This window comes from Erinaceus europaeus, chromosome 2, assembly GCF_950295315.1.
Source record: "Erinaceus europaeus chromosome 2, mEriEur2.1, whole genome shotgun sequence".
NCBI classification, from domain to species: domain Eukaryota; kingdom Metazoa; phylum Chordata; class Mammalia; order Eulipotyphla; family Erinaceidae; genus Erinaceus; species Erinaceus europaeus.
This window is the reverse complement of record NC_080163.1, coordinates 151,735,822-151,750,428: the sequence shown is the minus strand read 5'-3', so window position 1 is coordinate 151,750,428 and position 14,607 is coordinate 151,735,822. Positions and strand designations below refer to the sequence as shown.

General features: G+C 52.5%; 1 protein-coding gene across 6 annotated transcripts in view; it reads left to right on the top strand.

Moving 5' to 3' along the window:
* Positions 1-11,669, top strand: part of ADGRG1 (adhesion G protein-coupled receptor G1) — a 48,162-nt gene extending 36,493 nt beyond the window's left edge. For all 6 annotated transcript variants that reach the window (XM_016186863.2, XM_060185485.1, XM_060185483.1 and 3 more), the window contains exons 3-14: positions 911-1,330; positions 2,356-2,488; positions 2,621-2,768; positions 3,297-3,425; positions 3,802-3,918; positions 4,042-4,087; positions 4,353-4,456; positions 5,453-5,571; positions 5,876-6,144; positions 7,446-7,554; positions 9,624-9,892; positions 10,557-11,669. In XM_016186863.2, coding sequence (XP_016042349.1) covers positions 911-1,330; positions 2,356-2,488; positions 2,621-2,768; positions 3,297-3,425; positions 3,802-3,918; positions 4,042-4,087; positions 4,353-4,456; positions 5,453-5,571; positions 5,876-6,144; positions 7,446-7,554; positions 9,624-9,892; positions 10,557-10,684 — 1,991 coding nt within the window. In that variant the 3' untranslated portion in view covers positions 10,685-11,669. The remainder of the gene's footprint in view (positions 1-910; positions 1,331-2,355; positions 2,489-2,620; positions 2,769-3,296; positions 3,426-3,801; positions 3,919-4,041; positions 4,088-4,352; positions 4,457-5,452; positions 5,572-5,875; positions 6,145-7,445; positions 7,555-9,623; positions 9,893-10,556) is intronic.
* Positions 11,670-14,607: the final 2,938 nt, after the last annotated feature.

Below are 14,607 nucleotides of genomic sequence, written 5' to 3'. Positions count from 1 at the left end.
CAAGTGTTCCCTATGGACATAGCTTGACAGTGGGTATGACCTTCAGCAAAAAGAAGGCACCCCTTCTTTCTGGAAAATTCAATCCACCTGCACAGCTTGGTGGTTGAAGGGTCCATGGGCTGAGTTTTAGCCCCACTCACCTTTCTGGGAAAAATATCCTTGTGCAGTTCACAGCCTATACCACTGCCCATAGCAGTCCTGGCTTCATCAAAGACTTTATTGATATTATTATTATTTTCCCTTTAAAATTACTATTGGTTTTCCGGTCTTTTTTGCATTTAAAGTTAATGCATTTTGAGAATGGAAGATTTGTGTATCTATCTATCTACCACTATAATCTATCTATTTTACAATCTTTTACAATTTATTTATTAATGAGAAAGATAGGAGGAGAGATAGAAAGAACCAGATATCACCCTGGTACATGTGCTGCCAGGGATCAAACTCAGGGCTTCAAGCTTGAGAGTTCAGCGCTTTATCCACTGCACCACCTCCTGGACCACTCTTTATCTTTTTTTAATATATTGCCACCAGGGTTATTGCTGGAGCTTGGTGTCTACACGATGAGTCCACTGCTGTCTGTGGCAATATTTTTCTTTTTCTCTTTTTATTTGCTTTTTTTGATAGGGCTAAAACCAAAGCCAAAGCCAACCAAACAAAAAAACTTGAGAAGGGGTGAGAGGGAGATAGAGAAGGAGAGAGACACCTGTAGCTTTGCTTCACCAGTCATGAAGCCCCCACTGGGAGCTTGGACCTGGGCCCTTGCTTATGAGTGCCGCCACCCAGCCCTGAGACTTGCACTTGTGTATAGGCCCTGGGAATGTGTGTGGGTGCTGGGCCTGCTCTTCCATACCCCTAGGGTCTCCCCTCGTCCAACACAGGGTGCCACCTGCAGTCTCTTTGTCCTCAGGCACCTATAGCGGGGGCCACCGGGAGGACTTCCGTTTCTGCGGCCAACGGAATCAGACGCAGAAGAGCGAGCTCCATTACCAGCAGACTCCACAAACAAGCATTGCCATTGAGAACTCTGAGGGGAAACTGGTCATCCATGCACCCTTCCTGGCAGCTGAGCCAGCTTCCAGATCGTTCCCCGAACCCAGAGGCATCTACCACTTCTGCCTGTACTGGAACCGACACACCTCGAGGTTGCACCTGCGCTATGGCAAGAATGACTACCTGCTGAGCACTGGGGCCTCTGACCTCCTGTGCTTCCAAAACCAAGAGAGTCTGGCTCAGGGCCCCCCACTGCTGGCCACATCAGTCAGCTCCTGGTGGAGCCCCCAGAACACCAGCCTGCCCAGCGCTGCTGGCTTCAACTTCTCCTTCCACAGTAAGGCAACTCCTGACTCCTGCGAAGAGGCAGAGTTCGGACAGAGGCCTGGAGGTGGGGGGCAAATGCAAGGCCTGCTGGGAAGTGCCTGAGTGTCAGGCCACCAAATGTGGGCCTTGATCACAGACAGTGGGGAGCCATAGATGGTGTTTAGGGAGAGGAAGAGTTTAGGTCACTTCCAGAAAGTTCATGGGGAGGGAAGAATAAGGAGGATGAAGGGACCAAGTGAAGGCAGGTCCAGGTGAGGGCAGGTGAGAGGGGAATCAGGTGGGAATAGGGAGGACAGATACAGAAGCCAGAAGAAACATTCTGCTTTATTGGTATCATCAGACAGGGTTTATCCTAATTTCACAGAAGGGGAAACTGAGGCTCAGTTAAACAGCAAGTAAGTGAGGGATTCAGGAACTAAATCCAATGGAGGATCCCCTTGGGGGGGCTGGGGGAAAGTAAGTGAGGTTGAAGGTCATAGAGCAGTGTGTGTGTGTGTGTGTGTGTGTGTGTGTGTGTGTGGACTGGGTGTCACACTAGAAGTGTGGTAGCTGTGAGGAGGCCACTATCTCCCATGAACTGCTAAGTGGCTATGGGGGTGGAGGGAGGGGACAGGAGGAGTGAGATTCTACTTGGGGGCCAAGGTTTCTCTGACTCAGGTTCATTCCAGGCAGCTCTGTTTTATTTTATTTATTTATTTATTGGGGGGTGGTGAGGGCTGGGTAGTGGCACACCTCATAAAGCTTACATATAATTGTGCACAAGGACCTAGGTTCAAGCACCTGGTCCTCATCTATAGGAGGGGAAGCTCCATGAACAGTGGAGCAATGCTGCAGGTCTCTCTCTCTCTTTCTCTCTCTCTCCTGCTCTTTTTCCCCTTTCTCTTTCAATTTCTCTCTGTCTCTATCCTGAACAAATAAATAGACTTTTCAAAGAAAAGGATTGGGTTTCATGCATTCAGGGTGGAAATAGGACTGTTAGAAGGAAGATGGTGGGACCTCAGTCTCAGGTGAGATGTTTGTGTCACCCACCCCCAGGGCCCACCCATAAAGTCTCCTCCAACACCTCAGTGGACCTGTGTGAACTGAAGAGGGAGCTACAGCAGCTCAACCACCTTCTGAAGCCTGGCAGGCGCACCTCGAAGAAGCTGTCCCCCCATCCTGCCAGCCAGTGAGTGTGGTTCCAGACTGACCCCCAGGACGGGTCTCTTCTGTGTCCCCTCCTGGCCCATGTCCAGCCCCAACCCCACAACCCCTCACCTGGCCCTTCCTCCTGTCCCTTCAGCACCCCGTTCTTCCGCAGGCAGCTGCAGAGCCTGGAGAGGAAGCTGAGCTCTGTGCCCTTCCCTGGGGACACACTGTCCTTTGAGGAAGAGAGGGTCAACGCCACTGTGTGGAAGCTGCACCCTGCAGCCGGCCTGGGGGACCTGCACATTCACTCGGGGCAGGAGGTCAGTGGCAGGTGGGGTGGCCGGGGGCAGGAAGCAGATGGGGCCCAGCAGTCCTGTGTGCTGACCCCACAGAGGGCCCAGGACCAGCCCCATTAGTGGCTTCCCCTGAGCAACTGGGGTGATCTTGGAGTGGGGACTTCCCTACACCAAGGGAGCACAAGAGGACCCCCAAATGCCTGTGCATGTACCCTGCTCCTGATGGGAAGACCCTGAGTGAGCCTGGTCAGCTTGGAGCTCCTGTTCCTTCACCCCGCCAGTGTGCTAGGGTGCTGTGGGCAACCGGAGTGGGTGTCTGGGCCCAGACAGCTGTGACTTCCCATCCTGTCTGCCCTAGTTCCTGGGCTCTAACCACAAGGCTACCTAGCCAGCCAGAGTGAGCCAATAAGGAGAGTGGGAGGAGGGATGTCATGGATCAGTGTGACTTCTTGAGGTGAAGGGGTTGGCGATGCCAGCAGGAGGTGAGAGGGGCCATGGAGAGCTGTGGAGGGACCCCACTGCTGGCCGGACTCTTAAGGCTTCTATCCTCAGGCCGAGCATCATGAGGTGCTGGAATACTCGGTACTGCTGCCCCGAGCACTCTTCCAGACCAAAGGCCGGAGGGAGAGGCCAGAGAAGAGGCTCCTCCTGGTGGACTTCAGCAGTCAAGCTCTGTTCCAGGTCTGGGGCCACTCCCACCCCATGGGGGGAGGGGAGGGAGCAGCTCTGTCTAGTGGAGAAGTGAAGGAGCCAACCTCCCTGCACCAGAGTCTTTGCTTGTGAAAGCAGAAACTAGGCTGCAATGTACAAAGCTCCCTAGGAGAGGGCTGCACCATGTGGTTTTTGCTACAATGTGATTGACTACCTGTGTAAGACAGGTTCAGAGAGAGAGAGAGAGAGAGAGAGAGAGAGAGAGAGAGAGAGAGAGAGAAAGGCTCAGCATGTGAGATCAATGTGCTGGGGAAACATCTAGGAAGCCCAGAAGGGCAGGTCTTCTAGATCTTTCTCCTCAGCCCTGAGCCCCCTCGCACTCTCTCTCCCCACCTTGTGTATTTAGGACAAGAATTCCAGCCAAGTCTTGGGGGAGCGTGTGCTGGGTATTGTTGTGCCAGACACCAACGTGGCCAACCTGTCGGAGCCCGTGGTGCTCACCTTCCAGCATCTTCCGCAGCCGGTGAGTGTGAGCAAACCCAGGGCTTCAACAAAACGACTGACAGCTTGAGGGTGGTGGTCAGCCCTGCCCATGGAGAAAGGGGCCAGAATGCCCCCTCAAGTCCTTTCTTTCTTGCTCCTGCAGAAGAACGTGACTCTCCAGTGTGTATTCTGGGTTGAAGACCCTACACGTGAGTACAAAGAGGTTTCTAGACTGGGTAGCTAGAGAAAAGGGGAGTTCTGGAGGGTAGAGGCAAATGAGGTGAATCAAGGAGGACTTCCTGGAGAAAGGCAGGCTTTGGAGAGGGAATGATGGTGGATTGTGGCAAGGGGATGGTCTACCATTTGGAGCAAAGGCTCAGAAGGATGACACGGTTGTGTGCTTTGTGGGGACATGTGCAATGGGGTCTGGGAGAATGGGTTTGATTTTTCCTCCTGCCACCCCTCCCCCCCCAGTGAATGGCCCTGGGAGCTGGAGTGATGCTGGGTGTGAGACCATCAGCAGAGATACACAGACGGCCTGCTACTGCAACCACCTGACCTACTTTGCAGTGCTGATGGTGAGTGCTAACTGCCCGCCCACACACACACACTGCTACACTGGAACCAGGCTCTTGTCAGGTGCCTGTCACCATTCATACAGTCACTCATTCAGTCACTACACTTCATAGTGCCTGTGGCTCCTAGTGTCCATGTTATTACTGAGGATTCTGAAGCTCAGAGAGGTTAAGCAATTTACTCAAGGCTGCAGAGCTAGCCAGCAAATGGTCTTTATCTAATACCTTTGCTTTTTCCTAAAATTGGGTGTGTAATAAAATGGTACAGGTAGAACACACACACCACCATGTGCAAGGACCTGGGTTCAAGCCCCCAGCCCCCACCTCAAGGGAGAAAGCTTCACAAGTGGGGAAGCAGTGCTGCAGGTATTTCTTTCCCTCTCTATCTTCCCTCCTCCCTTTCCATTTCTCTCTATCCTCTTCAAAGAAAAGAGGGGGAACAAAGGGGGAAAGAAGCCTTAGGAATGCAGAATCCTGGCTTTATTCTGGGTTTCAGATTCTACAGGGCCAAGGGCCATCCGACTTGCCCCGCCTGGGTATGTTGCTTGAGAGCCCTTCAGTGGGTGACAAGACTCAGCATGGAGGCCCTTGAGATGAGTGTCAGTGCCCCCCCAACTTTGGAGGCTTTGGGCTCCTGCCCCTGGAATCTGGGACCCCAACATGTATGGGAACAGAGCTACCTTCCTGTTCTCTCGCCCTCCCCTTCCCCATCCTCCTCTCTTCCTACCCCCCACCCTGTGCAGGTCTGTGACTTGTATGGTCTTGGGTGTGGGGAGCTCATTCCCTCTCTAGGAGCTTGTGGGAAAACAGTGTCAGGGTGCCCAAAAGCTTCTGTGCAGTGAAGCCTTGGCCATGGCTGGGCAACTGTGCATGTGGTGAAAGCCACAAATACCACGCCTCTGGAGAAAGGTGCTTGTGTGTAGGCGGGGTGCCTTAGGTAGAAAGTGCCCCCCACCCCGGCTTTCTAGGGTCACTGACCTACCTGTCTCCTGGGCCTAGGTCTCCTCCGTGGAGGTGGACGCCGTGCACAAGCACTATCTGTCCCTGTTGTCCTACGTTGGCTGTGTGATCTCCGCCCTGGCCTGTGTCATCACCATGGCCGCCTACTTCTGCTCCAGGTAGGTTCCCCACCCACCCACACAGCCCCCTGCAGACTTGGCATCCTGGGCTTATGATCTGAGAATCTGGGGACCCCGGAATTCTATTCCACCCCACTCTGGGATCCCACAGCCATGGAGACCTCCCTCTCCAACTCCCCCCGCAACCCCCACCCCAAACACACACAGATAGGCCCATGGGGAGCAGCTTGGCTGCAGCCACAAGAATAAGAGGAGTATGTGTGTGCATAGGCTGGGAAGGCTGCCTGGAGGAGGAGCCCATCCTGGTCAGGCTGATCCTGATCCTGCACCTGCCCCCTCACAGGAGGAAGCCCCGTGACTACACCATCAAGGTGCACATGAACCTGCTGCTGGCCGTCTTCCTGCTGGACGTGAGCTTCCTGCTGAGCGAGCCCGTGGCGCTGACAGGGTGGGAGGCCGCCTGCCGCGCCTCTGCCCTCTTCCTGCACTTCTCCCTACTCGCCTGCCTGTCCTGGATGGGCCTAGAGGGCTACAACCTCTACCGCCTGGTGGTGGAGGTCTTCGGCACCTATGTTCCCGGCTACCTGCTCAAGCTCAGCATTGTGGGCTGGGGTGAGCCAGCCAGGGGTCCCTCCCACCTGCCTTTCTTTCTGCCCCCTCCCCCCATTATCTTTCACCTGGAGGGGATAAAGGCCCCCTTTACAAATAGCTGCTGTGTCTCCCTCCCTCCCTGACACACACGCTTCACATTGATTATTCCTTTAACAAGGGGTTTGGGGTCCCACCTGGTAGAAATACATGTTGCCATGTACGAGGATCTGGGTTCAAGCCCCCTCTACTCCCTGCCTGTGGGGAGGGGGAGCTTCATAACCAGTGCTATACATCTCTCTCTCTGTCTCCACCTTCCCTCTTGACTTCTTTGTCTTTATAAAATAAATATATAAAATAAAACAAAATAAAAAAGGGGGGTTGAAGCTGGGGAGATAGCTCATGAAGTCGGGTACCTGCCTTGCCATGTGTATATAAACCTGACAGCCCATGGGAAGTGCCAGGGCAGGAGATGGATATGTTCTGAGGTGTCTCTCTTACCATCTCTATCTGAAGGCAAAAGCAGGCCCAGAGTCATGAAATCACACAAGCACAAGGTCCTAGCATCGCAAACATCATGTATGGATAGACAGACTGCTCACTGCTCCAGGACATCGAGCTACCTCAGGCAACATTAGTTCTAGGCCAACCACCTTTGATCCAGACTTCTGTTATTTGGGCCACCTAGGTGATTGTTGGAGCTCAGTGTTTGCACCATTCCACCATTTCTGGTGGTCATATATTTTTATATAATATAATTTTTATAGAAGGTGAGGGACAGAGTAAGAGAGAGAGAAATAGAGAGGGAGGAAGAGAGAGAGAGAGAGAGTCATCTGCATCATTGCTTCATTGCTTGTGAAATCCCCTATAGGTGAGGACTGGAGGGCTTGAACCCAGGTCCTTGTGTATGGTAACATATGCATTCTACTGAGTACTCTAATAGCCAGTCCTGACCCAGACCACTTTTTTCTTTCTTTCTATTTTTTAATTAGAGGCCAGGCTAAGCTCCAGAATGTGGCTTGCAGGGGGAAGGTCTCTGGAAGTCTCTGCTCACACCATCCCTCACCCCCATGTCCCCCTACTCCATCCTTCTTTTTGTGCAGGCCAGCCCCTTGGCACGGCACTGTGGGTCCTTCTGTAAGGACCCCTGGGTGGAAAGGGGGCAGGAGTGAGGTCCAGGGAGACCCAACTGGAATGGGGAAGGGGAAGATCTGAGCCTGTGGGACCTGCCCTGGGAGGGTTGTATGGGGTCTGGCGCACTGGTACAAGAGGAGACCTCCCCAGAGAGCAGGGCGGGGTGACACTCAACACTGTACTGTCCACAGGCTTCCCCATCTTCCTGGTGACGCTGGTGGCGCTGGTGGATGTGGACAACTATGGCCCCATCATCCTGGCAGTGCACAGGACTCCTGAGAGTGTCACCTACCCTTCCATGTGAGTACAGCAGGCAGGGAATGTGAGGGTGACCTTGGGTACAGAGGCCAGAGAGCAGCTGAGACCCCGCCACACTGACCAGGACGGACCTGGTCTGAGGCCAATGGAGGTTCCGGCCTGGAGGCCAGAGCACTGAGCTTAGGGTCAGGAGGCTGAGCACAGGAAGCCTGCTGCTCCCTTGCTGGGTGAACTTGCATGGGTCAGGGTCCCACTGTGGGCCTTAGTTTTCCATTTGTGAATGAGTGTATTGACTGAGCCAAAGCTTTCTTCTGTCTTTCCATTCACCTGGAAGGACTGGACCCCAGAGAAGGCACCCAGCTGAGGAATGAGTGGAGTTGAACACGCAGGCTGGTGGGGACCCTGCCTGTGTGTGCCCAGGAGCCCAGCTTTGTTGTCCTCATCTCCCCCCCCCCTTCCACCCTCAAAACTGGGGCGGGAAGGAATTCTTTCCCTGTCGCACCCCCCGTGTGTGGAAATTTTCATTCTTTTACATCATACCCTTGTGTATCATCTGTATCACTCATGACCTAATATTTTCCTTTAAATCATCTATCTTGTTCACATAAATGCATTTTTTATTTTAATTTCTTTATTGGGGAATTAATGTTTTACATTCGACAGTAAATACAATAGTTTATACATGCATACCATTTCTAGGTTTTCCATATAACAATACAACCCCCACTAGGTCCTCTGTCATCCTTTTTGGATCTGTATTCTCCCTCCCACCCAGCCACCCCAGAGTCTTTTACTCCAGTTGAGGTTCTACTTGTGTTTTCTCTTCTGATCTTGTTTTTCAACTTCTGCCTGAGAGTGAGATCATCCCATATTCATCCTTCTGTTTCTGACTTATTTCACTTAACATGAATTTTTCAAGGTCCATCCAAGATCAGCTGAAAACGGTGAAGTCACCATTTTTAATAGCTGAGTAGTATTCCATTGTGTATATAGACCACAACTTGCTCAGTCACTCATCTGCTGTTGGACACCTGGGTTGCCTCCAGGTTTTGGCTATTACAAATTGTGCTGCCAAGAACATATGTGTACACAGATCTTTCTGGATGGGTGTGTTGTGTGCCTTAGGATATATCCTTAGGAGAGGAATTGCAGGATCATAGGGTAGGTCTGAGAGTTCTCCAGACTGCTCTCCACAGAGGTTGGACCAATTGACATTCCCACCAGCAGTGTAGGAGGGTTCCTTTGATCCCACACCCTCTCCAGCATTTGCTGCTATTACCTTTTCTGATAAATGCATTTTTAAAGTGTGCATAAAGAACGTAAATAGGAAACAGGTCTCATTTGTCATAAACAGTGAACAGTCATGAAAATACACATAGGGACAAGAAAACCTTGCTGCAGCCTGGGAAGTAGCACAGGGGCTAAAATGTTGGCCTCTCAAGCATGAGGTTCTGAGTTTGACTCCTGGCATTGTGTGTGCCAGAGTGATACTCTGGTTCTCTCTCTGTGTCATTAATAAATGACTTAAAGTGGGCTGGTGAATAGCTCACTTGGATAGTGCACTGCTTTGCCATGTACATGACCCCCCGTTCAAGTCTGGCCCTGCACTGATGGAAGCTTTGGTGCTGTGATCTCTTTCACTCTGTCTAAAAACATGAAGAAACAAAACCAAGTACAAAAACAAAACCAAGTAATTAATTAATTAAAGAAAGAAAGCCATGTTGCTGAGTGCTGGCTGGAGGCCTGAAGCCTGCTCTTTGTGGCAAAGGGCACTGTGGAGTGTTAGATGTTAGAAGTATCAGCAGCACACTGGCAGAGTGGCCCGGGAGGTGGCTCACAAGAGGAGGCATGCCTGTGGCTGTGGGGCTGTGCTGCTGGGTCTCTGGCAATAGCACCGCACAAGACCTCAGGGTGCTGCTGTGCTCTCTTTCTCGATGAAATGCACCAAGCACACCAGCACCCTTTAACTACAAGGAGTAAGGAGGCTTGAAAAGAGGGACCGTCTCCTCCACAAGGCAGCGGCGTTTAGAGCAACCCCACATGTACCACCCCCCTTAGCCGCTCAGCATATGCTCTGACTCCTACCCCCCCCCCCCCCCCCCGGCCTGCAGGTGCTGGATCCGGGACTCCCTGGTCAGCCACGTCACCAACTTGGGGCTGTTCAGCCTGGTGTTCCTGTTCAATACGGTCATGCTGGGCACCATGGTGGTGCAGATCCTGCGGCTGCGGCCTCACGGCCAGAGGTGGCCCCACGTGCTGACGCTGCTGGGCCTCAGCCTGGTACTCGGCCTGCCCTGGGCCTTGGTCTTCTTTTCCTTTGCATCCGGAACCTTCCAACTTGTTGTCCTCTACTTCTTCAGCATCATCACCTCCTTCCAAGGTAGGCCCCAGGCCTTGGTCTTCCCATTCAGAACACAGTTGGGGGAGGGGGCTGGGGTGTGTGACAGCCACCATGTCTTTATTGAGCATCTACTTACTCTGTGTCTGACCCTTCTAAGTAAGCCCAGGCTAGGCCACCACAGCCTCCATCCCCACTCCCATTTCACACAGAGAGATAGAGTCTGTTTTCCTCCACACTTGGCCAGGCTGGATGGGCCAGAGGATTTGGGGAGGGGGCAATAGAGGAGATCCAGGGGTACACCAGCCTCTCACACAGGATCCCTGTGTTAGGGGGGTGGAGGTGGCAGTGGGGGAGGCAAGTCTGCTTTCCCTCCTATAGTAAAGGAGACTGTTTACACCATGCCCACAAATTCCCTAAGAACTAAGTGAGTGATGCAGCAGGGGAAGTGCTCACTCAGGTGCACTCTGGGATCCAGCCAAAACTCTTGCCAAGAGGCCCCTTCCCTCCCTAGCCTCAGTTTCTCCACTTTGGTAATGAATAGGCCTGGCCTCACAGGACGTGGGAGAGAGCAGAGTGAAGGAGTGCACATTATGCCTGACACATAGTAGGTGCTGTGGGGGGACTCCAGAGGTGCTAGTAGCCTGGGGTAGAGGGCAGAGGAGGCTGTGTGGCACCCTCTGAGCACACTCCCTGCTGCCCACAGGCTTCCTCATCTTCCTCTGGTACTGGTCCCTGAGGCTGCAGGCCCGCGGGCCCTCCCCACTGAAGAGCAGCTCCGACAGCGCCCGGCTGCCCATCAGCTCGGGCAGCACCTCATCCAGCCGCATCTAGGCCACCTGCCCCACTATGCGCACAGGCGGGAGCCAGCCTCTCCTCTGCACTGAGCTGGACCAGCTGAGCCAGATACACAGGAAGACCAGGGAACTCAATGGATGGATGAGGCTTTAAGCTGGTCAGCAGTCACTGGTCACTGGTTACTAGTCACTCTGTCCAGCTCACTGGAGTTTAGGTGTCATCCAGCTCCCTGCTGGCCCTGCCCAAGGATGAGGCAGCTCTTTAAAACCCCTGGGCTCAGGCCTGGAAGCTGGGGGTCAGGGTCCTGCTGGTGCAGCTTAGGGCCCACTCCCTCCCCTTCTCTGCCCTCCTCACCTCCTCTCATGGGGCCTCCTGTCCTGTCCACTCACAGCTGGGACCCAGTACTCTTTGAGGGGGGGAAGTTGTGTACCTGCTGTTAGCTGCCTATGTACCTGCTGTCAGCCTTCATCTACTGCACAGGCCTTGGTCTGTCCCTGACACAGGTTTAGCACCATGGGGTGGGTGAGGCCCTCTCATTTCACCACTGCCGAGCCCACACCACAGGGGCACCTGGCCTCACCAGAGTCCCACTGTGGCAGGAACTGTCAAATATTGTCATCTTTGTGGGTTTGCACCTCAACGCTCTGAAAGACTGAATATGACACCCCCCACCCCCACCGGTGTCCCCAGCAACATGGAGTCCATCACAGGTAGTGCTGGTGGGCACAGATTTTGTGTCGTCTACTGTGTAAGGTGTGTGCATGACAAGAACACCTGGAGTTCCAGACATAAGGCTGGGGAGCCATCGTTACAGCCTGGCCATCCAGGAAGACTTTTTTGCTCTGAATCCCAGCCTTAAAGATGACTTTCTTTCATTGGTTTTTGAAGATGTCCTTTCTAATTACCAGCCCACTCATCTTTTTGATATTAAAAAGAAAGATGTACATGTTTGTCATAGAAAATTTGGAAGTGGTAGAAAAAGTTATACAGAGGGAAATAAAAATTTGTTGTTCTTACCGAATGGACTGACTTGGGTATTTTAGAGTGTTTCTATTTGACCCATTTTTCTTTTTTCTTTTTCTCCTGTATTTCTACTAAGGATAACTGACATAAACACTTCAGGGCAGGGGCCAGGTGGTGGCACACCTGGTTGAATGCACATATTACCATGTGCAAGGACCCAGGTTTGAGCTCCCATCTCCCACCTACAAGTGGGATATTTTGAAGTGGGTCTGCAGGTATATTTCCTCCTCACTATCTCCTCCTCCTCTCTCATTTTCTCTTTGCACTATCTATCCCATTAAAAAAAAAAAAAAAAACTCCAGGAAAGATTGAGAATCACAACTGAGAGAAGAAGGTCCTGCATGAGGAAAATCAGCTTCTGGAAACTTGATTAGCCCAGTCAGTTGGGTGGGATTGGGAAAGGAGAGTTGGCACCCAGGTGCTGGTATTGGAGAGACAGTAGGGAGCAGTGAGGTCTGTGGAGAACTGAACACTACATGCCTTGCTGCTTGCTTCCAGTGGTGGAGTGTATGTGTGGGAGGCTGCCTTGCAGCTGGGTAAGGGGGGTGGGATTGGGGTGCTCTTAGCCTACTGCCTGGCTTTGGTGAGGACTGAGAAATCCCAGTTGTGGTGGAGTCAGATCACAACAGAAAAAACTGGGACAACTGCAAAAAAAAAAAAAAAAAAAAAAAAGAAGAAGAAGAAGAATTCACTGGCCAAAGAAGTCACATTGTGGGGCGGGGGGTAGATAGCATAATGGTTATGCAAAAAGACTCTCATGCCTGAGGCTCCAAAGTCCCAGGTTCAATCCCCTGCCCCATCATAAACTAGAGCTGAGTAGTGCTCTGATACAAAATAAAAGAATTAAAAAGAAGAGGAGGAGGAAGAAGAAGAAGAAGGAGAAGAAGGAGAAGGAGAAGGAGAAGGAGAAGGAGAAGGAGAAGGAGGACCAAGACCAGCCCTTGGTGAGTCACATAACGTGTGTGCACTCTCTTCATGGTGTGAAGGGGGTGGGTTCCCTTCATAGTCTGCAGCCCGTTTTCCTCTCTAGGCTCTCCCTGCCCCTTGGCATGAGAGAGACAAGTCAAACGGGTTCCTTCCCCTTGGATCAAGATGGCAAGTTGTATGACCATTGCTGTTGGGCTGTGTTCTGAAAGTCCAGCGTGGGGCCACCCCAGGCAAGTCTGCTCTCCCTCTGTGGCCGCTCCAGGGCTGCACAGGGGGGTGGCAGTGTGTGGATGCATCTGGGCAGTGGGATGAGATGGACAGTGCCCTCTGACATGCATGTGGGGGTGTTTAAGGCATGCAGGGACCTTGGCATCTGCAACCACCTGCTCCCTACTTTTCTGCCTGCAGCTTTCTCTGCTCCTGCCTTCTCAGTTGCCTCTATCTTTCTCCACCTCCTGAGAAAGAGCAGTTCTTCCCATGGAGGCCCTGGCCCTTACACAGGCCTGGAAGGCAGCTCGCTGCAGTGGGAGGTAGCTGCCCTCCTCACAGACCTCTCAGTCCTTGCAAGAAGGCCTTCCCAGCCCCACACAGGGAGGGACTATCCCTCCCTCAGATAGTACTGTCTTCATACAACTCTTCCACTTTAAGGGGCAGGTGGTGGCACTTCTGGTAGAATGCACTTGTCACCATGAATGAGGATCTGGGTTCAAGTCTCTGGTCCCCACCCTGCAATGGGAAGCTTCATGAGCAGTGAAACAACGCTGCAGAAGTCTTGCCTTCCTGTCTTTCTCTCTCTTTCTCTCTGTTTCCCTCTATTTCTTTCCCCTTCTAGCACAACAAAGAAAAGAAAAAGAAAAGGGGGCTGGGAGATAGTACAGTGGGTTAAGTGCACATGGTGTGAAGTGCAAGGACCTGAGTAAGGATCCTGGTTTGAGTCCCCGGGTTCCCACCTGCAGGGAAATAGCTTCACAAGCGGCAAAGCAGATCTGCAGGTGTCTTTCTCTCTCCCCCCTCTGTCTTTTCCTCATTTCTATATTTCTCTCTGTCCTATTGCTCAACAACAATAACAGGTATAATAACTAGGGCAACAAAGGCAACTAAAAATGGGGGGAAAAGGCCTCCAGAGCAGTGGGTTCATAATGCAGGCACCAAACCCCAGTGATAACCCTGGAGGCAAAAAGAAGAAGAAGAATAAAGGTCACTGGAAAGCAAGGAGCCACGTAGGAACTGAGCCCCAGAGACAACTGGTGGTAAACCAAATCAAAACAAAATACACACACACACACACACACACACACACACACACACACACACACACACACACACAACCCCCTCCACGGTAAAGAACATATGGGTTGTTTTCAAGTCTGCCTCAGGGAGTGGTGATAGGGGAGTCTCAGATAAGGTCCCATTTCTTCCTGTCACCCTGGATAGGCCAGCTGGCAACTCCCCGGTGGTCCCTGACTGAGAGGGTCCTTCCTGTGCACATCAATGGGCAGCTTTATGTCTGCAAACATCCGTGTGGTGGGTAGTGGGTGGGGGCAGAAGTAGGGTGGGGTATCAGACCTGGTCAGAGGCTCGGAGGTCTTGCACTGCAGCTGCTGGGACCAGTTGGAGGGGCAGGTAGCATGAGGGGGGAGCTGTTTTTTTGTTTGCCCTGGAACTTGGGGGTCCTAGCTTGTCAGTGTCTCTCCACCAGTTCCTGAGCCTGACTTCCCCCACCCATCCCCACCACATGCTGCCCCACCCACTTCGACTACATCCCAGCTCCCTCTCCTGTCTCCCAGGTGCTCTGTGCCTTAGGGGTCTGATGTACAGACATTTAGTATTTCCTCACAGACAGGCAGCAGGAGATGTTCTGATGTCCCGGCCCCCCGGTGGTATCAAGGGCAGACCTCATGCAACACAGTTTCTAGAGCCCCTATCTTCCACCTCACCACTTCCCAGCCCACACTGCTCAGAGGCCACTGGATGGGAAGGGACAGACCCCACAGTTCCCATCTCTTTTC